This window comes from Tachyglossus aculeatus, chromosome 17 (genome assembly GCF_015852505.1).
Source record: "Tachyglossus aculeatus isolate mTacAcu1 chromosome 17, mTacAcu1.pri, whole genome shotgun sequence".
Classification (NCBI taxonomy): Eukaryota; Metazoa; Chordata; class Mammalia; order Monotremata; family Tachyglossidae; genus Tachyglossus; species Tachyglossus aculeatus.
Window position 1 is genome coordinate 45033814 of NC_052082.1, and position 22482 is coordinate 45056295.

Below are 22482 nucleotides of genomic sequence, written 5' to 3' on the forward strand. Positions count from 1 at the left end.
GTCTACAGTGATAGGAAAGTCAGAGGGAGGGAGGAGTTTGGATCGCAATAAGGAGTTCTGGTTTGGACATGTAGCTATCACAGTGTGTTAGCTACACTTGCATGCATACGGTGTGCTCGGGAGAATGCTGGAAGTTACTGCAGAAAGAGGCAAAACTCACATTATGCTTGTAATGCAATTTTTCAGAGAAACTAAGAGAGCTGATGTGCCTAACACTGAAAATGGATTTAAATTAGCAGCTTTTCAGAAAGAAGAAATCACTCAGCTGTGCCTACATGTCCCTCCCCCTCAAACAATACCAAAAGAAATGTCCCTGCATGATAAACTCACTGCCTGTAACTGTTTAATGAAGCCATTTGATAGTTTAAAATATTCAAAAGACATGCAAAATTATAGACATTTAGTCATTCAGTCTAAAATAGATGTGAATTGATTTCTTTCTTTTTTGGTTACAGAAAAACATTCTACATTTGTGCTGACGACTACTAGGCAAATCTGACCCCCTGATGTTATCTCAAATGGCAATACTAAAAAGACCTATTCAAATGTGAATTTAACAGAATTCTAAAACTAACGCACCTCTTCCAAGGGCTTTTGAAAAAGAAGGAACTAGAAATAAGACCAAATTCATTCCTACATTTTAAGATATTCCCCCCAGGATTTCCATTCTACAATGCTACTCATGCTTGAGATGAGCCAATTAAACATTTTTAGTCACGTGGTTAATCATCAAAAGCTTAAACATAATGAGGCACATCTTGTGAAATACCCATTCATACCGAGAGTCTTTGTGTTAGCCAGGAGAGCTTCTTCGTAAGACAGAACATAGTAAAGTACCAAAAGTTGGGCTGTGATACTGTATCGTTGATTAAGGCGAGTGCTGTCTCCCTGTAGGCAAAATCAAAAATCCCCCCCAAAAAATTATACAATAATAATAATAATAATATCAACAATAATGGTAATGGTACTATGTCCCAAGCACTGTTCTAAATGCTAGGATACATACAAGTTAATCAGGTTGGACACAGTCCCAGTCCCACAAAGGGCTCTCATTCTTAATCCCCATTTTAGAGATGAAGCAACTGAGGCCCAGAGAAATTAAATGACTTGCCCAAGGTCACACAGCAGACATGTAGCAGAGCCAGGATTAGAACCCAGGTCCTTCTGACTCCTAGGCCCGGGTTCTATCCACTAAGCCACACTGCTTCAGCACTTAGAACAGTGCTTGACACATAGTAAACATGTAATATGTACCATAATTATTATTATTACTATTACTATTATTATTATTATTATTATATTATTATTATTAGAGAAGCAGCATGGCTCAGTGGAAAGAGACCGGGCTTTGGAGTCAGAGTTCATGGGTTCAAACCCCGGCTCTGCCAACTGTCAGCTGTGTGACTTTGGGCAACTCACTTAACTTCTCTGGGCCTCAGTTACCCCATCTGTAAAACGGGGATTAAGACTGTGAGCCCCACGTGGGACAACTTGATCACCTTTTATCTACCCCAGCGCTTACAACAGTGCTTTGCACATAGTAAGCGCTTAACAAATACCAACATTATTATTATTATTACTCTAGCACTTCCTAATATAATGGATAAATCTTACAAGTATGTAAGACATCCAAGCTACTTAATAGGATGGCTCCCACATTCGAAGTGTAGAAGCAGTTACAGAAAATTTACTCTATGCACCAAATTCTCTATCACCAGAAGTCAACTGTTGCCACTCCTTCTTCCAGCCTCCCTTTCCCCCCTCACCTATAAACAAAGCAAAAAAACATAAGAAGAAAATACTCTAAATGAAGTTAACAGAAAAAGAGAAAAGACATTTTCTAAAGAGACTAGTATAAAAAAAAAAACAACCCAGGTCTTACTCCAGTGAGTCCTTGAAAAACATTCAATATTTCCTGCTCTGTGACTGGTTGATTTGTGGCTTCTGGGTTAGATTTAGATGCAGGAGTAAGCACAGAATTTATGTAGACATCAATAAGAGGAAGTAACTGAGGATGAAGTGGAGTGGAAGTTTCACACAGCTGCCTATAAATCCAATCCTTAAAAAGCAAGTGACAAGCATAGTCAATTGAAATCACAAGAAAAAAAAATGATAAAACTCAAGACTTTTTGCTTAATTTCAAATTTATGGATAGATCTCAACTGAATTTCTCAGGGATTAACAGTACTACAGTTAGTCCAGGCAGTTTGCTTTACGAATAAAACCATCCCTTTACCCTAACTAAATCTAGAAACGATAAGAATCCTGGTATTCGTATAGATGATTATCGGTCGTTCAGTACTTTTTTTAACATCGCAAAACAGAGCAAAGGATTTTCTTAATAATCGTAGCATTTGTTAAGCACTTACTATGTTCCAGGCACCGTACTATTCATTCATTCAATCATATTTATTGAGCGCTTGTTTGCAGAGCACTGTACTAAGCGCTTGGAAAGTATAAATCGGCAACGTATAGAGACAGTCGCTACCCAACAACAGGCTCACAGTCTAGAAGGGGGAGACAGACAACAAAACAAAACAAGTACTAAGCGCTGGGGTGGATACAAGCAAATCAGGTTGGCACAATCCCTGTCCCACATGGGATTTTCAGCCTTAATCTCCATTTTACAAATGAGGCAACTGAGGCACGGAGAAATGAAGTGACTTGCCCAAGGTCATAAAGCGGGTAAGTGGCACAACCAGGATTAGAACTCAGATCCTGTGCTAGCTCATAACTATATGTAAACAAAATGACATAATCCTATGCTACTACAGAGGGATCACTCAGGTCCGAAACTAATGTTTTCTTCATTTCCAATCCTCCTTCCAGAGGACAGTATATTTATTCTGTTTCCAGGAATGTTTATGATACTAGCCCCAATTTGCATTTAGAATCACGACCATTTTAATGTAAGCCCGAGAAGTGACTGTGAGCCTGCTGCCGGGTTGGGATTGTCTCTATCTGTTGCCAAACTATACTTTCCAAGCACTCAGTACAGTGCTCTGCACACAGAAAGCGCTCAATAAATACGACTGACGGAATGAATAAGAAAAAGATACAGAGCTCTCACTCAGAAACCAAGTGCCTGAATCTTTTACAACCGCTTTTCATTTCATCTTTACAAGGAAATAATTACCCCCATCCATGAAGACACCATTTTTCACTTTCTAGAATATTCCTATATGCCTTATCACCAAGGAAAAAAGGATTGCATGCTAGTTCGCAGATGGAATATTCAAAAATCAAAGAACAATCAATCGTATTTATTGAGCGCTTACTGTGTGCAGAGCACTGTACTAAGCGCTTGAAACCCAATGAAACCCAACTAACAATGAAACCCAAAATTAGTCTGCTGGATAGTTCAAAAATCAGTAAATTTATAGACCCATTATTAACAAAACCAAGGAAAGAAATGCACATCGTCTTGTGCAACATCTGAAGGAGTCTAGGAAATCTTTCCCAACAACTTCTCTACCACACCTTCATACTGATACCTCACATTTTCCGCTACTGTACCCTAAGACTTCTTGCCGATGAATCTCAAACCTGATGAATGACATTTCAGAAATCTATTTGGGCAGAAGTAGAGAAGGCAAGCTTGAATAATTTCAAATGGCAGAAACCACTGATGGAACAGAAGTTTAACTGCTTTGCAAAGTTCTGAAACAGAGTTATACCTTTATGGATACTTTGTGCTTGGTGAAGGATCGGCTTCTGAGAAGCTGGTAAATACAGTGAATGGGCAAAAATCCAATGATGTTGGCACTCAAGTTGCTTGTTACAGGAACTCGAACCGCATGGGCTGTGACAACCTAAAGGAAAAAGTCCCAAATCATTTTTGTTCAAGGGAAATAAATAATAGTAACAATTGCGGTATTTGTTAAGTGCTTACTATGTGGCAGGCACTGAACTAAGCACTTGGGTGGATACAAGCAAATCGGGTTGGGCAGAGTCCCTATCCCAAGTGGGGCTCACCGTCTCAAACTCCATTTTACAGATGAGGGAACTGAAGCACAGAGAAGCGAAGTGACTTACCCATGGTCACATGGCAGACAAGTGGCAGAGCCGGGATTAGAACCCATCAATCAATCAATCAATCGTATTTATTGAGCGCTTACTGTGTGCAGAGCACCGTACTAAGCGCTTGGGAAGTACAAGTTGGCAACATATAGAGACGGTCCCTACCCAACAGTGGGCTCACAGTCTGGAAGGGGGAGACAGAGAACAAAACAAAACATATTAACAAAATAAAATAAATAGAATAGATATGTACAAGTAAAATCAAAAAATAAATAGAGTAATAAATACGTACAAACATATATACATGACCCATGACCCCTTCGGATTCCCAGGCCCACGCTCTATCCACTATGCCACTCTCAAGAGTGTTCAGGAAACATCTGATGAATAAAAGATCATCCGGTCCCACACGGGGGTCACAGTTTCAGTGGGTGGTAGACCAGGTATTGAATCCCCATTTTTTAGATGAAGGATCTCAGACACAGAAAACTGAACTTTGCCTTGTCCAAGATCACTAGGCAGACAAGAAGTGGAGCCGGGATTATAACCCAGGTCCTCTTACTCCCAGACCTGTGCTCTTTCCACCAAGCCATGCTGCTTCTCCATGATGAATTACTAACTTTTTTTTCTTTTTTTTTATTAATGGCATTTGTTAAGAGTTTACTATGTGCCAGGCCCTGGTCTAAGTGCTAGGGTAGATACAAGGTAATCAGGTTGGACACAATCCATGTCCCACACAGGGTACAGTCTTAATCCCCATTTTACAGATGAGGTAAGTGAGGCACAGCAGTGAAGCTACTTGTCCAAGGTCACACGGTAGACAAGTGGCAGAGACAGAATTGGAACCCAGGTCCTTCTAATCTAATTGTGCAACATGGGTTGCACCACATCAGGATGAAACTGTGTCCAAATGGCTTAACTTGTATCTACTTGGTACTTAGAACAGTGCTTGACACGTAGGAAGTGCTTAACAAGCACCAATATTATTATTATATCAATATAATTAATAATAATATTATAATAACCCTCATGTCAGGAGGCAAAATTGATAAGCAGAGATCACATCAGCCTTCTCCACAAACTCCAACCCCACAAACTCCAAACCTTGGGCCTTTCTCTTTGGTTTTACAGAATCCCCCAAGTCTAGGCAAACTGCTGACAGGGTGAAGGCCATTTGCAACCCAAGGTAACTGTTATAAACCCTGCAAGGCCAGAGGCCAGGAAGAAGGCACACATGAGGAAGCAATTCCACAGCAATTTTACCTTCTCTTTTGGGGGACATTATCCACTCCTAATAGACATATTTTGCTACTGAAAGTGCTAGTTGCCAAGCCTCCTTTCATTAGCCAGCTAACAAAACACAGCATTTTACCATCAATAAAAACAGAAAATCTGTAAACTTTGTTTAACCTGACATTAGGGTCACCCCTTGCAGTTCCACATAATGGGAAAGTGGCCCATTTAAAACAGATCCTGGGATGCATAATGCGGCTTTACATGAGTTCTACTTTAAATAGATTATTCTTTACAAGAGATGAAACAATGAAGCACACCACAGAAGTTTCAGAGAAATCAGAAAATCAGATGGAGTGTGATTAAAAAAACGGATGATGGAACATTCAGGAAGGCATTTTCTAATTCAAATGTTGATTTTCCTTAAAAAAGAGTTAACAGGCCTCAAATAAGACAGTCCATCAAATTCAAGCAACTATGAAATACTACCCCCCGTCCCCTGCCCAATTGCTGAATGACTTCTTTTTCCAATCATTTCAGTAATCAACTTCAGTAATCAATATTCTATTGTGATGTATTACCAATTTTATTTTGCCATGCTGTCCATATAAAAGGCAAATGAAAAACCATTCCAAACTATGATTTTTGAGTTGACATTTTATTTCATGAAATTCTGTAGTAACATTTCAATGAAGTGTTCCATATTCCAGTTGAAATCAATAAAGATTCCCTATGTGGGCCAATATGAGCCACCAGAAAATTACCACGAGATCAACCAAGCAGTTATGTAAATACCATGTGGCTATATAGTAATAATAATAATAATAATAATGTACTTTAATATACTATACTATAGTATATTATAGTATACTATATATATATACACTATACTATACTATATATATAGTATACTATATATATAGTATATATAGTATACTATATATATAGTATACTATATATATAGTATAGTATATATAGTATACTATAATAATATAGTATGCTATATATAGTATAGTATATATAGTATACTATATATATAGTATACTATATATATATAGTATACTATATATGTAGTATAGTATATATAGTATACTATAATAATATAGTACTTTAAAAGAGTAAAAGAAATACTCAAGAATAAAGGAGAGTACCTGTTCAGTAAAAATCTCCTGTGTAAAAATGGTCTTCATCCTACTCAGGGAGCTTGGTTTAATTACAATCTGAAATATAAAATGACAAAGTTCTGCAATCAAGCTCAGGTGTCACGCTACAGAACTTGTTCATATTAAAAATATTATAATAATGACAGTAATTGTGACATATGTTAAGTGCTTACTATGCGCCAAGCACTTTATTAAGTACCGGGGTAGATATAAGATTGTCAGGTTGCATTCACAGTCTAAGTAGGAGGGAGAACTGGTACTGAAAACCCATTTTCCAGATGAGGGATCTGAGGCACTGAGAAATGAATAATAATAATGATGGTATTTGTTAAGTGCTTACTATGTGCCAAACACTGTACTAAGCGCTGGGGGAGATACAAGGTAATTAGGCATGTACCAACTCAATTGAACTGAACTCTCCTACATGCTAAGTACAGTGCTCTGCACACAGTAAACACTTCAATACCACTGACTTGACAGATATAATTAAATTGTAATTCCTTATGGGCAGGGAATGTGTCTTGTGCTTCTGTTGTACTTTTCCAAATGCTTAATAAAATACATTGCATTTAGTGGATGCTCAATAAATATTACTACTACTACTTTCTTATACAGATTAGTTTATACTTGAGGCCTTTCCTTGAGGACTATTCATACTTTCTCACTTTTGTGAACTGGGATATGTCCCGGCAAATAATGATTAATGCCACGTGGCGAGTAAAAAACAGACTTCATTTTGCATTACTTGACTAACCTCCCTCAAGGATGGGAGAGAGGGCAAAAACTATAAAGACTATGATGAGCATTTGTTGTTGCCATCAAAGATCCTTTAAGAATATATGGTAATTTTTCAAGCATGCCATTTGCCTGGTGTGTGACTTTGGGCAGTCACTTTGTTTCTCTGTGCCTCAGTTTCCTCATCCGTAAAATGGAGATAAAATTCTTGTCCTCCATTCCTCTTACAGCGTGAGCCGCGCCTGGGACAGGGAGTGTGTCTGTCCTGATTATCTTCTATTTACCCCAGCGCTTGGCACCTGGTAAATGCTTCACAAATGTCACTCTTTAAAAAGCATTAAAGAAGAATTATTTTTGTAAAAGCTCTCAGCAAAACAGAAACATAAAAAGTATGTAAAGTGGAAAATTAAGAAGTGATATGCAGAGTAAGGCAAACCACTATACAGATGCCCTTAAATTAATAAATTTTACTCTTGTAAAAAGAGGTATTTGACTTTGCTTTGTTGTATTCTTTTCATTGTCAGTCAAATCAAATATCAAAATTTCTCTACTAATGTTATTTACCTTTGTGCAACTGCAGGTGACTTTTGCCTCACCTCGTATATAGCTACGTGGTATTTATATGTTGATACGTTTACTGAATAATAATACTCATATGCTGTAATATGTACTATGTAATATGCGCTGAGCGCTTGTACAACACGGCAGAGTTGATAGGCCTACAAGGTTCAAAGGCAGCCCAGCCTAGCAGAAAGAGCAAGAGACTTGGGTTCTAGTCCTGGCTCTAACACTTGCCTGCTGGATGACTTTGGGCAAGTTACTTAACATCTCTGTATCTCAGGTTCCTCTTCAGTAGAATGGGGTCAAAATAAGTATTTCTCCCTCCTTCTTAAACTGTGAGCACCATGTGGGACAGAGACCGTGTCAGGTGTGATTACCTAGACTGCAAGCTCGTTGTGGGCATTGAATGTGTCTGTTTATTGTTATTTTGTACTCTCCCAAGCACTTAGTATAATGCTTTGCATACCGAAAGCACTCAATAAATGCAATTGAATGAATCAATGAATACTACATGAATGACGTGAACCATGCCGTCTTAGAACACTGGCTCCTTGAGAGCAGATAACAGCTGAAATACGTTTCGTTAGACCCTAGCACAATGACTGCTCAATAATAATAATAATAATAATAATGATATATATGTATATATGGTTGTACATATTTATTACTCTATTTATTTATTTATTTATTTTACTTGTACATTTCTATCCTATTTATTTTATTTTGTTGGTATGTTTGGTTCTGTTCTCTGTCTCCCCCTTTTAGACTGTGAGCCCACTGTTGGGTAGGGACTGTCTCTATGTGTTGCCAATTTGTACTTCCCAAGCGCTTAGTACAGTGCTCTGCACATAGTAAGCGCTCAATAAATACGATTGATTGATTGATTGATTGACATTTATTAAGCACTTACTATGTGCGAGGCACTGTTCTAAGAGCTGGGGGGGTGTACAAGGTGATCAGGTTGTCCCACGTGGGGCTCACAATTTTAATCCTCATTTTAGAGATGAGGTAACTGAGGCCCAGAGAAGTTAAGTAACTTGCCCAAAGTCACACAGCTGACTAGTGGCAGAGCCGGGATTAGAACCCATGACCTCTGGTTCCCAAGCCCGTGCTCTTTCCACTGAACCACGCTGCTTCTCAATAAATATTTAAAACAGAACCATGACTAAAACTCCAGAGCAAAGTTTTGTTATTTTACATTACTAAAAAAAGGTCCACGTATACATACTTTGTTAGGAAGTAAAAGAGAAATTACCTTCATTCCCAAAGTTGAACAGACTAAATCAATTATGGCACTAAGCTGGTTGCTATGGAAATACATAGCTACCAATAATAGCATCTCTCCAAAGGAGGCAGAAACTCCAGAAGTACTGTAAGAACAGAAAAATGATAATGACTTTTCAAAGCAAGAGAAACAGACATGATCACCTAATTGGAAAATCAAGCAGTTTTACCTTTCAAAATAGGCTTCTTCTTTTATCATCCAACTTAGCCACATAACCATGAGCTGCTCCTGCTCAGGTGTACTGAAAAACATGGAATAGTTTATGAACATTAAACTGAGAAAAATGTATGTCACTCTAAAGACAGCATTCTGAAAAGGACACACAGCTATACAGAAGTGGGTCATAATGATCTTCCCTTTCACTCACCCACTACTGACAGTAAACAAAAAGTCTTGAATTTTAGTTTTGGTAACAGAGAGACAAACTGCCTCAGGGGCCGAAGAAGCAATTCATCATCATCATCATCAATCGTATTTATTGAGCGCTTACTATGTGCAGAGCACTGTACTAAGCGCTTGGGAAGTACAAGTTGGCAACATATAGAGACAGTCCCTACCCAACAGTGGGCTCACAGTCTAAAAGGGGGAGACAGAGAACAAAACCAAACATACTAACAAAATAAAATAAATAGGATAGATATGTGCAAGTAAAATAAATAGAGTAATAAATACGTACAAACATATATACATATATACAGGTGCTGTGGGGAAGGGAAGGAGGTAAGATGGGGGCGATGGAGAGGGGGACGAGGGGGAGAGGAAGGAAGGGGCTCAGTCTGGGAAGGCCTCCTGGAGGAGGTGAGCTCTCAGCAGGGCCTTGAAGGGAGGAAGAGAGCAATTATAGATTGCCTCCGCCCTTGGGTTGCTGTGTGAAGTTGTGAAGTCCCATTTTCCTCTTTTAAATGGAGGTGATGTCTAGGGGCTCCACCCCCAGCCCCACTTGCTTACAATCATATCCTTAAACTCCACTGTTTCTCCTACCTGTAATTTCTTTTAAGACCTGTCTCACACCACTAGACTGTAAACTCCTTGAGGGCAGGGATTGTGTCCACTAACCCTACTGCATTATACTCTCTCAAGTGCTTAGTACAGTGCTCTGCACACAGTAAGCGGTTAATAAATACCACTGACTGACTGACTGATTGGGCTTTTGGGATCCTATAATAAAGCTCTACTCATTACCCCTTACATTTCATTATATTGATTTTAACATCTTTTCCCATCTGGTTGGTAGTGCCTACAGTACCAAAGAAAGAATCTTTTAGGGGATTAGAAATTATTATCATTTTATCATTACTATTATTATTATTAAATTGCTCACTACATGTCAAGGACTGTTCTAAATGCAGGTGTGGACATAGTCCCTCTCCCAAATGGGGCTCCCAATCTAAATAGGAGGAGAACAGGTATTGAATCCCGGCTCTGCCACTTGTCAGCTGGGTGACTTTGGGCAAGTCACTTAACTTCTCTGGGCCTCACTTACCTCATCTGTAAAATGGGGACTATGACTGTGAGCCCCATGTGGGACAACCTGATCATCTTGCATCCTCCCCAGCTCTTAGAACAGTGTTTACACATAGTAAGCGCTTAACAAATGTCATTATTATTATTATTATTAGGCAGATGAGGAAACTGAGGTACAGAGAAGCGATACGACCAAGGTCACCCAAGTGGTGGAGCTGGGATTAGAACCCAGGTCCTCTAACTCCCAAGTCTGTGCTTTTTCCCCTAAGCCACACTGCTCCTCAACAGTATGTCCCAGGCAGTATAAACCAGTCAGAGGGCATCTGCTTGAACCCAGACTGATGAGGACAAAACTAGACACTGAACATCAGCTGAGGGGAAACTGAGTAAATCTGCCTAAGCAAAGAAGACTAGTCCTCTCTGAGAGAAGGAAGAGGTTGAATCAACGGTCAGAATCATAATTCTATCCAGAGCAACCTTACACTGATCAGATGTGCTCTAGACTGTAAGCTCACTGTGGGGAGGAAAAGTATTGATTGTTATTTTGTGTTCTCCCAAGCGCTTAGTACAGTGCTCTGCACACAGTAAGCACTCAACAAATCATCATCATCATCATCATCATCAATCGTATTTATTGAGCGCTTACTATGTGCAGAGCACTGTACTAAGCGCTTGCGAAGTACAAATTGGCAACATATAGAGACAGTCCCTACCCAACAGTGGGCTCACAGTCTAAAAGGGGGAGACAGAGAACAAAACCAAACATACTAACAAAATAAAATAAATAGAATAGATGTGTACAAGTAAAATAAATAGAGTGATAAATATGTACAAACATATATACATATATACAGGTGCTGTGGGGAAGGGAAGGAGGTAAGATGGGGGGGATGGAGAGGGTGAGGATAAATACGATACAATAAATACGATTGCCATGAATGAATGAATGTGCAAGGAGTCACAGCATCCCCGGGATACACATTAAATGTTAAAAACTTGCATTTTATATGCTTGACCAAAAGCTCAAGACATTCTCAACTCACAGGGGCTGTGTATCCACTAAGTCAATAAAAGAAACCCAGTCTTAAACCAAGATACCTGACAAGTGTAGAAAAGGCCAGCAGCATACAGAAGGAAAGAGAAACGAAGCGAACTCCAGCTGGCGTGGCAGGAGGACGACTTGTCATTAACTGTAGCAACTGTTCAGCTTCTTCATCAGTAGGTCTAAATGAGAATAAAATCCTAAGTGCTTTGGCAACCAATTACCCTAGACAAGAAAGCCTGTTCAACTACAAAGACTGGATTTCAAGAACTGTTTACACAAAGCCAAATGTGAAACTCTTATATTTTCAACCCAAAATGTGTTCCACCTTAAAAAGCATAGATGAAGAGGATATATGCAAGTGAAAAAGGGTGAGTAGTTACAGAAGAACCATGCCACTTACGTTTTTAGTCATCAGGCACAAAACAAAACTAATTATAATCAACGGTTAATACCACAAGAGCCACTCGGGGAAGAACTAAGCAAAATAAATTTACTTTAACTCTACTTAGAAGCTAAAATACATATTGTTCTGTAAACTGCAGTTGCCTGCAGTTCCTGGAAAATACTGTATCTTATTTCTGGAGGTAGGTGGCAAATCTGATCTCTAATGGTGATTATCCAAAGGACAGATACGTAACCCAGCTTGACTCTGGCTCCCTTGCAACACTTCCTACCAGCATAACAAAGCTGCAGGATTCTCGGGAAGATCTGAATTGTGGATCCCACCTCCAGGAGGTTTCAAGAAAAGTTCCCGACTCCCTACAGCCCCCAATATGGGTGCCTGGAGATTTATTTTACATCTTTCACTTCCCTTTATGAATGCATATTTTAAGAATAGAAGTAATGTCATTTGCTGTGTCAGGCCAATGACACATCACGCCCAGGATTCTGTCTCAGTCGGTGGCAAACAGATGTTTGAAGGAACAGTGCGGTGGTCACCCACCTTGACATTCACCAGAGGGGTTAGGATCTTTCATCCCTAAACCCTAACTTTCCTTCTGTGAACCCAAAGTGGCCCCCTCATCAATTAATCAATCGTATTTATTGAGCGCTTACTGTGTGCAGAGCACTGTACTAAGTGCTTCGGAAGTACAAGTTGGCAACATAAAGAGACAGTCCCTACCCAACAGTGGGCTCACAGTCTAAAAAGGGGGAGACAGAGAACAAAACCAAACATACTAACAAAATAAAATAAATAGAATAGATATGTACAAGTAAAATAGAGTAATAAATATGTACAAACATATGTACATATATATGCAGGTGCTGTGGGGAAGGGAAGGAGGTAAGATGGGGGGATGGAGAGGGGGACGAGGGGGAGAGGAAGGAAGGGGCTCAGTCTGGGAAGGCCTCCTGGAGGAGGTGAGCTCTCAGTAGGGCCTTGAAGGGAGGAAGAGAGCTAGCTTGGCGGATGGGCAGAGGGAGGGCATTCCAGGCCCGGGGGATGACGTGGGCCGGGGGTCGATGGCGGGACAGGCGGGAACGAGGCACGGTGAGGAGATTAGCGGCAGAAAAGCGGAGGGTGTGGGGTGGGCTGTAGAAGGAGAGAAAGGAGGTGAGATAGGAGGGGGTGAGGTGATGGACAGCCTTGAAGCCCAGGATGAGGAGTTTCTGCCTGATGCGCAGATTGATTGGTAGCCATTGGAGATTTTTGAGGAGGGGAGTAACATGCCCAGAGCGTTTCTGGACAAAGACAATCCCTCATGCACACGGCTTGTTCTGTCAGTGACCGTGAAGCAATCCAGAGCCTGTAGATAATCTCATATGAATGGCAGCTGAAAGTAAAGGAACTTCTATTCTCATTCACACTCCCCAGTCTCCAACTTTTCAAGATTTCTAGGTAAGCTTTTCAGAGCTTGGCTGTTCCAGGTACCCTTTCGTGAGGGACACCGCTAGGTACGCTTCTCCATTCTGAAAAGTAGCCATTTATTGCTTCCCCTGGCATCCAATATTTCAGTCATTTTTTTAACCTCTGATTCAACACTCTTCCAATCCCAAGCTTACTCAGAAAGGGACCGTGTCCAACTCGATTTGCTTGTCTCCACCCCAGCACTTAGTATAATACCTGGCACACAGTAAGCGCTTAACAAATACCATTATTATTATGTGTGCTTTTTTTTTTTTTAAAAGGAGTGGAATCCTGCCAAGGCTTTTGTAAATCTACATATATTGTGTCCATTGTTTCATCTACTCTATATACATATTGACCCTTTCAACGCCAGAAGTAGTGAAGCTTATTTTCTCTTTCAGAAACCATGTGGTCTTTCCCCTTGGCAGGCTCTAAACTAAGGTCTGGTTTGCTAGCTAGAATTTAATCACATATATTAACTTTCCTATGAGTTCCCAAGACTAACTGGACCAGAAAAATGATTTAATTTTACCTGAAATTCTCACCCCCTGAGAAATTCAACCAACCCAAACAAGAATAACGGAAGTCTCCCATTATTACTACCTGGACTACCTTTACCGCTTACTTCCCCAATCCTACCTAACATTTCTTGGTAGGGTGGTCTTTGGAACAGCCCTGACATAATACTTTTGTTTCAAGTGAGCAATTTCTAGTCAATGAGATTCCACAGTATTCCTAGCTGGAAAGATATCCATGTTATTACCAATATCTTTATTATTCTATTTGGAAATACTTTTATGTCTCTTTCCCCTGTTAGAGTGATAGCTCCTTGTGGTGAGGGAACATGTCACATGCTTCTGCGGTACTTTCCCAAGCCCTTAGTATAGTGCAGTGCACGTGAGGGGAATAATGACTACATACTTTCACTTCTACTACCTGTAGTGCCATACCCTTGCTTATGTGCCTAGCCCTGCCATTTCTATCGCAGTTATAGCTTGAAAGCACCTTTATCCCCTGAGTTTCCGTCACTCCACTAAGTTTTCAAAATGTCAATTTTATCACAGCCCTCAACTAGGCAACAAGCATTTCAACTTTCCCATATAATATTTGAGACTTCTAATGTTAATGTAGCAACATTTGCACTTTTGTTGAATTTCACATCTGCTAATTTGTCCATCTAATGGACAGTTCAATTTGCCCTCCCCAATCGTCTCCAATTCCAAGCTTAATTTTCCCTGATTCCCTCCAATATCCAAATCTTTGAACTACTCCTTGCCTCCGAAGAACTGTATCAATCTGGAACTCATGCTATTTCATACTCACTAGCTTTTCCCTAATTAGTACATGTTGCATCATGTACAATTCTCTATTCTGATGCTGAAATTCCACCTCGTTGATCTAATTAGCCTTTTGGTCTGTTTGGCCTCAGCTGTTCGTCTCTAAGTCACTCTAAATTGAGGCTTTGACTTCATATCACTATTAAGTTTTTTTGCTTTACTTTTCCTCTGGATTAGAATCATGAGGTCAATGGGTAACAGGGGTTTAGGGCCTTGAGTCTTGTCTCATACGGATTACAGGAACCTAATCCATTTTGTTAACTTGATATTTCAGAAGACCAAGTTCTTTTCAAGAACATAAATGTCATGCTACAACAGGTTTTACTATACACTGTGTCTTAGCATAAAATATGGTGGGAAAGTCCTAAGTGTCCTGGTTTCATTCCTGAAGCAAGCCATCCATAGGCTGAGTCTGAATTTCTGTCTCAAGAGGTGTGATCTGAAATCACCGGAGGTAATGAGGACTCCTGGAGAGAGTCGTAGCATGCAATTTAAATCCTTCAGTGGACGGCCTTTTGTCAACATTTACAGGGTGAAAAAGCAGAAAATCAAATTTGAAAAGGAAAGAATCAAAAGGTTGAGTACTTGAGTCCAGCGATCCCCATCAAAGCACAGTAGAGACGTAATAACGCACTGGCTTTCACAACGTGCTCTTCTTTCAGCCCTGAATACACAGACACAGTGGGCTCCATGTCTACATCTGCGTCTTCCACTTCCACAATGCGAGTGCTTCGTACTGTGGGCAGAATTCCCATCAACTCCAGGAGAAGCTGCCTTCTCATTTGCCAGAGGACGGAACTGCTCGTTTCTCTTTTTCTCTGTAAGACAAATGGAACATGTAGAGAAGAAAACCATCAAGCCAGCCATTAGTCTTTTTTTTTAAGATTTTAAACACTTGAAGGAATCATTTCCAAAACACTTGACTGTGTCCCAATTAAATTAGACTTTAAAGGGTTTTTTTTTAAAGGAGAGAGATCAACTACAGATTAATACATGTCTCAGTTTTAATAAGAACTCCACCCCATCCCCATAGGCTGCAATATATTTTCACCACAGATTCAGTGTCATTTTTGAAGTCTACACACTCGACAGCAACATTGGTCGTACCCTTTGGGACTAAAGAGGAGTGGTTACCTTGGTGACCAAGGTTGCAGGTGGGGAGGCGTCTCAACCCCTAATTGGCTGAAAAATACAAATTAGATAAGGCTGATGGGAATTTTCAAGTTCCAAACATCCCTTAAACTTGCCCCGCTCCAGAAATGAGAATGATCAGGAATGTGTGTGTGGATTAGCAGAGAGGAAGAAAGAGAACACAGGGAGTGGGACAAAGAGAATGAAAACCAGAGAATAAACTGAAGAAGATTAGTAAAAGTTTCCCTCTCTCAACTTGGTCCCCAGAAGCTAGGCTACCTTTAAGGAAGCCTATAGGGCTTCCATATTTTGCCTCCTTGCTTGTAGTCAGCATGATATATTTGTTCAAATCAATCTCTATTTTTCCCAGCTCGTTGAGGTTGACTTTATATGTACATATAAAAAAAGACTTATTTATTTAACAACATCAAAGAACAGATGTGCAGAAACCACTAGAAAGCATCCCCTCCTAAAGAGAAAGGCATTAGTCAATATACTGTATTATTATTATTGGTCAATATAGTGTACTATAGCCACTGGAAGGAGCATCTGGAGATTGATGTCATCCTGTGTGACATTATTAAAGGCAGTTCTGAGGTGACACTGCTTCCAAAGTACCTCTGGAATAGTGCATAGATTAATCCCTTGGCCACTGGGAAAATATCCTAATGCCCTTTAAATTTGACTATGCTTCAGTCTCCTCAACTGTACACTCTGTTAGGTAGAAAGGAACCACTGAATGGTTAAACTACAGGCTCTCATTTTATCAATCTCTTGAGTCACTAAACCAAATCTAAAAACCTAAGTTCCATGACAACAGTTCAAATGAAATATCATTAAGTTGATGGGCAACTTCATGACCCATGACAAGGTGAAAGTGGACCAATTCCTCATATGCTATATTCCAGACCCTAAATTCATCATCACAGTACAGTTTGCTCATACTTGTACGTGGAGTAGTACCAAGAAAAACATCAGAGTAAACATTTTAATTAAATTAATGGGCTTAAGAATTCTTGCAAAACCAGGATAATTCAAGACAATTTGAGAAAAAAAGGAAGCCACATGATTCAGTGACCTAATGAACATTTTAGGGGCTTGGAAAGGCTGCGGACCCTAATCTTCCTCTTACTGACTGCAATTCATCTTTATATTTCAGCGTTGAATCCTGATGGGCCATTTTTATGAGAAACAGCCACAGATTCATAAACTATTCATAAACTATTTGGTAAGTATAAAAATGCAACAGAAATGTAATATAACAATAATGTTTCCTAGTGTTTGGCCCCATTATCTGACAGAGGTGAAGGAGGGAGAGAGGAAGAGCGATAACAGCACTGACAGGGAAGATGACCAGAGAAAGCTGACCTAGGGAAGCTTGGGGTGAGTGGAGATGTGGAAGGACCAGTAAGAGACCTGAATGTTCCCTCAACCACTCTTCCTTGACGCTTTTAGAGCCCAGCTCTCTCCCAGCCTTAAGTGCAGGATGTTAGCTGATCAGAAACTCCAGAATACGGACAAGTGCTTCTGATAACCAATCAACATGAGTGCTGCATTAAGAATATTATTATTACTATTATTATTATGAACCGTGTCACCATTTACAAAAACTCAACCATCTGAACTCCTCTCTCTTTCCCCTCTATTTAACTATATCATCAGTCCCCGGCCATTATTGTTCACTCACTTGTTGTCCATTTCGGATGAATGTTCCAAACCAAGTCCGAACTTTTGCGTTTGTTCCGAGAAGCAAGCCGCTCACAAAACAAACCAGGTCGCTTACTCCATCATCAGAAACCTCATTCTTAGTGTGATCCAATGTCAAAGCCACTCCAAGACCGGGCAGGTGACATTCCTCCACCTAACAGGGAGCACAGGAAAGAAATCCTAATCGGTTCCAGACAGAGAAGCAAGGCATTTTCATGGTATATTCTCAACCCCAAATCATCCTCAGATCCCCATGGGCAGAGGTTCTCCATCTCAGATTGGGGAGGGCTTAGATGTCTAACCTTGTCATTATAGGTTATAGTCATTGTCATTTACTAAAAGAATGGGGGACAGGGACATTTTATTCTGGAGCTTTGAAAATCCAGAAGCAGCAGCAATCAGGACAGCCTCAGTGGTCCAAAGCTCTTCTTTCTCCCTTTCACCAAAAAAAACCAGGTTCTTACCACCATGCCGCGCACTTTGAGGGCTTGTGAAGGATTCATTTTACACAGGTAGCGAAGTGCATCCGTCCTGCGACGTCCTCCGAAGCTTTCCTCGTCTTGTCGTTCACCATTCTTAATCAAGCCTCTACAAACTAAATATTCAAGGGCCTCTATCAATTCTGGCACCTCCCTCGAGTAAGTCACTTGAGACAACAGAGCTTTGGGAATCACTGTTGGCTCTTTCCTAAATCCAGCTTCAAACAGGCAACAAAAATACTGCTTCCTCTCAACAGAAGCCTGGGTTGATCAAGTCGTCCGTTTGTTCCCTAACACTTCCTCCATTCTTAATCGCACAAAATTTCAATTAAACTACAGGTTGTTGGGAAAACACGCAGAACTGTGAGTCTAAAGAATGAAGATCCTGTTCAACAAATATATGCTTGCAATCAGGACCTAACTGCCCTGCCTGGCCCTAATCAAATGATGCCCCATCTCTATGGCAGCAGGTTCAATTTCAAATTTACTGTAAGACGAAATAACATTTTACAAAACGTTCATCGAGGGGTGTAACTAGGCCTCTATATATTGGGGTCTGCAAGCTGCACCACTTCCATGTGGTAACTTGGTTGGATGTGGTCCATGGGCCCAGATTTTATACCTCTATTCTAAGAATTAGAAAGGGACTTCAGTCTTCATGGCCCATTTCCCAGCCTCTTATGTGGCTGGCAACTGGCAGCCAAAGTGACACTGAGGCGATGAGAATAATGAAGTTTTCCTAGAGATGAAGTGGAAAGTGAGAGAAGCAAGATACTTCAGTGGATAATCTCAACCCCAACTCAACCACAGACCACCTTAGTTAAAAGGTTCTTCCACACAAATGACAACCAAATGTGACTCTGATTTTCTAGCAGAGACTTGCATTGGGCAATTCATTTCACACAGGCCTGGGTGACACAGAAACAACTCTCAGCCATTACCTGCATGAAACAGAGGTGAACGACTTCTTATCTAGTTAAGAATGACCCTCGAGCCAGCTGGCTTCCTTATTACCTATGCAAACCTTGGTAAGCATCCATTTTAAAATTCCTAGCCTCTTGCCTGAGTTTCCTATAAACACAACATTCACAACTTCCTTGATATGCATTATCCTTAAATTTTTTTCACCATACAGTCTCCTGAAGTTCTTCCTCGGTTCCCCACTCCCAAAATACCCCTCCCCTAAAATGACTGGCACATGGTAATCAGGAGGGGATTGCTCTCCTTCAGCAGAGGTTGCAAAAAAATTGGAATAGTAGAGGCAGATTTCAAAGCAGCCACAAGCACTGCAAGTGGCATGAGCATCACTATAGCCAAGGATAATCCTTAAGGGTTCACAAGGGGAAGTGGACTGACAGTCAGACATAAGTCTTTTCAATCACTCCTGTTCGTGTGCCACGTAATGGCATCCCCAAATGCTAAAAATATACAGACATACAATTGGACCTACACTAATTGATGGGACAGAGTGATGACAGAAGAATAGGGAGCTAATGAGTCACAACCAATTCCACCATGTAGAATTGCCCCCCAAACCTCTCATGTTGAGCAAAACAGCATTACCTCAACCCAGACTGTTAAAAATCTTAGTGGAAACAAATAACTCCTGATGTCCTGAATTAGGTCAACCTGAAATAACCACTCTGAGGGGAGAAGGGTGTCAAGTGTCAGGTTATAGTCATTGTCATTTACTAAAAGAATGGGGGACAGGGACATTTTATTCTGGAGCTTTGAAAATCCAGAAGCAGCAGCAATCAGGACAGCCTCAGTGGTCCAAAGCTCTTCTTTCTCCCTTACTCCTCTGCCCCTCTTGCCCACATCTCAAAAACAAAGCTAACAAACCTTTGCCCTACCAGGCAATCAATGATTTGCTACTGTTCTTGTCCACTGATAATAGAAAGGAGGCACCTTTGGCCATCAAACTGTGAAGATCACCTACCTTCATTAAAACTATCAGGAACATTGGCCACTAAGAGGCACAGGAACCAGGCTCCATTTCGAACATGCAACAAGGCTTCAGCCACATCAACTATAGGAAGCAGTGAAGGAAGCTCTGCAAGAAACCAATTTCAGAGTCTCAAAATGACCAACTGGTGAAATACTACACTACTAAATACTAAGCAGAGTTGTCTGCAATGCTAATTTCTCTCCTGACATTATGTGGACATACTCTAAACTCATTTAATCCATGAGCCTTTCTTTCAATGCCTAAAGACCTAGCTGTCTTCACGCTTAGAACTAAACATTTAAACATTTTTTTTCCCCATTTGTTGATTCTGGAAATAATCCAACATTTCAGGCTCAGTTATAAAATGAATGACTTCTGAAATGGTTACTAAAACTCAATATACAGCACCTGCTTGTAAAATGCAGAGAACATCTGCTGCTTCTTCTAAGTAGACTGGACTCTCAAACAGCTCAGAAGATTTGAGAAAAAATTCTCCATTTGACTCAGACACCTACAAAGAAAAAAGACTCACGATCTTAATGCAAATTAAAGTGAAGGTATTGTTGCCTTCAGCCAGCTTTTTTTTTTTTATAGAATTTGTTAAGCACTTACAGTGTGCCAGACTCTATTCTAAGCACTAGGGTAGATGCAAGCTAATGAGGTTGGACATAGTCCATGTCCCACATGGAGCTCACAGTTTTAATCCCATTTTACAGTTGAGGTAACTGAGGCACAGAGAAGTTAAGTGGCTTGCCCAAGATCACACAGCACATACGTGGCAGAGCCAGGATTAGAACCAGGTTCTTCTAACTTCAAGGCGCATGCTCTTTCTACTAGACAACGCTGCTCTCTAAAGAAACACTGGTCTGAATAATACCAATTTCAGTCCTGCTAAAACTTATTTCAAAGAGTCATTCAGTTCAAAGTAAACCAATTCAAAACATCGTTTAGTTAAAGCTGTATCATCCTCAAAGATTGCAATGTAGTATACAGACTTATATTTGGAACAAACAAAACAAAAAGCCTCTCCATTCTGATATGCTAAAACAATTGTACCAGAAATGCCCATCATAGGGGTTTAGTAGTAGTAGTAGTAGTAGTAGTAGTAGTAGTAGTATTAACATTAATACTAAGTATTAACATTAATACTAATACTAACATTAACATTAACATTAAACAACATTAACATTAATACTAAGTATTAACATTAATACTAATACTAACATTAACATTAAGCACTTAGTACCGTGCTCTGCACACAGTAAGCGCTCAATAAATATGATTGATTGATTGATTAGTAATAATTTAGTTATTATAAGAATAGCATTTGTTAATCGCTTACTATGTGCCAGGCACTCTACTAAGTGCTGGGGTGGATACAAGCAAATTGGGTTGGACACAGTACCTGTCCCACAAAGGGCTCACAGTCTCAATCCCCATTTTACAAATGAGATAGATGAGGCCCAGAGAAGTGATGTGACTTGCCCAAGGCCACGGAGCAGATAATTGGTACAGCAGGGATGAACTTCTATGAACCTATGAACTTCTGACTCCCGGGCCTGCGCTCTATCCACTAAACCATGAGCATCTTGCCAACAAAATGCTGGCTTTAACCTTGGCAAGTTCGGGGGAAACCCATTCAGTGCATAGGAAAAGATGATCAAATTCAAGTTCGATTTTATAATAGCAAATGAGATAGGTTCTCATATAAGAGACTTCTGGGGTACTTAATTGCACCACAATACACATTCACCCCTAACTTTAAACATTAATGATTGTTTTATAAATTCCATTCAATATTCAAATTCCACCTGTTATCTACTTCCATTCACGCATTTTCACATACCATTTAACTTTTAAATTTGGGAACTATCCACAACTGGAAAATGACCGGTCATCTATTTTATTACAGCTAACAACTCAACTGGAAAGTTTTCCATATCAAAGACAAATGAATACTGTTCTACTGGCTTGGAAGTCCCACCGACTTTTACGATTTGGGCGGGGGGAGGCATTTGGTGAGCATTTACTACTGCATTAAGCATTGGCATAGATGCAAGCAAATCAGATTGGAAAGAGTCCAACTCCCACTTGGGGCTCTTAATCCCCATTTTACAGATGAAGTAACTGAGGCAGAGAGAAGTTAAGTGACTTGCCCAGACTCACACAGCAGACAAGTGGCGGAGCTGGAATTAGAACCCAGGTCATTTTGACAACAAGGCCCGTGTTCAACCCAGTAAGCCTAGCTGCTTCTCTATCCCACACTGCTTCTCTACTTCTCAGTTAATTCAAAATTCCCCAAGACATCTCAGCCCAATAACTACCTTTAGCATTTATGAATATTAGCCCCATCATCACTATTTGTGAACAGACTACAGATTATACATAACAAACAAGAGACAATAATAATAATAATGGCATGTGTTAAGCGCTATGTGCACTTTTCTAAGCGCTGGGGAGGATATAAGGTGATCAGGTTGTCCCACGTGGGGCTCACAGTCTTAATCCCCATTTTACAGATGAGG

The 22482-nt window shown here is 40.2% G+C and overlaps 1 protein-coding gene across 1 annotated transcript in view; it reads right to left on the reverse strand.

The window, feature by feature from the left end:
- INTS2 (integrator complex subunit 2) overlaps nucleotides 1–22482 on the reverse strand; it is a 43594-nt gene that overhangs the window by 15208 nt on the left and 5904 nt on the right. Inside the window, exons 3-14 of the mRNA XM_038759146.1 lie at nucleotides 20366–20468; nucleotides 19949–20062; nucleotides 17995–18125; nucleotides 17511–17684; nucleotides 15278–15510; nucleotides 11560–11685; nucleotides 9167–9238; nucleotides 8968–9082; nucleotides 6405–6473; nucleotides 3678–3812; nucleotides 1883–2059; nucleotides 780–888 (exon numbers count right to left, since the gene is read on the reverse strand). Of these exons, the coding sequence (XP_038615074.1) occupies nucleotides 780–888; nucleotides 1883–2059; nucleotides 3678–3812; nucleotides 6405–6473; nucleotides 8968–9082; nucleotides 9167–9238; nucleotides 11560–11685; nucleotides 15278–15510; nucleotides 17511–17684; nucleotides 17995–18125; nucleotides 19949–20062; nucleotides 20366–20468 (1558 nt within the window). The remainder of the gene's footprint in view (nucleotides 1–779; nucleotides 889–1882; nucleotides 2060–3677; nucleotides 3813–6404; nucleotides 6474–8967; nucleotides 9083–9166; nucleotides 9239–11559; nucleotides 11686–15277; nucleotides 15511–17510; nucleotides 17685–17994; nucleotides 18126–19948; nucleotides 20063–20365; nucleotides 20469–22482) is intronic.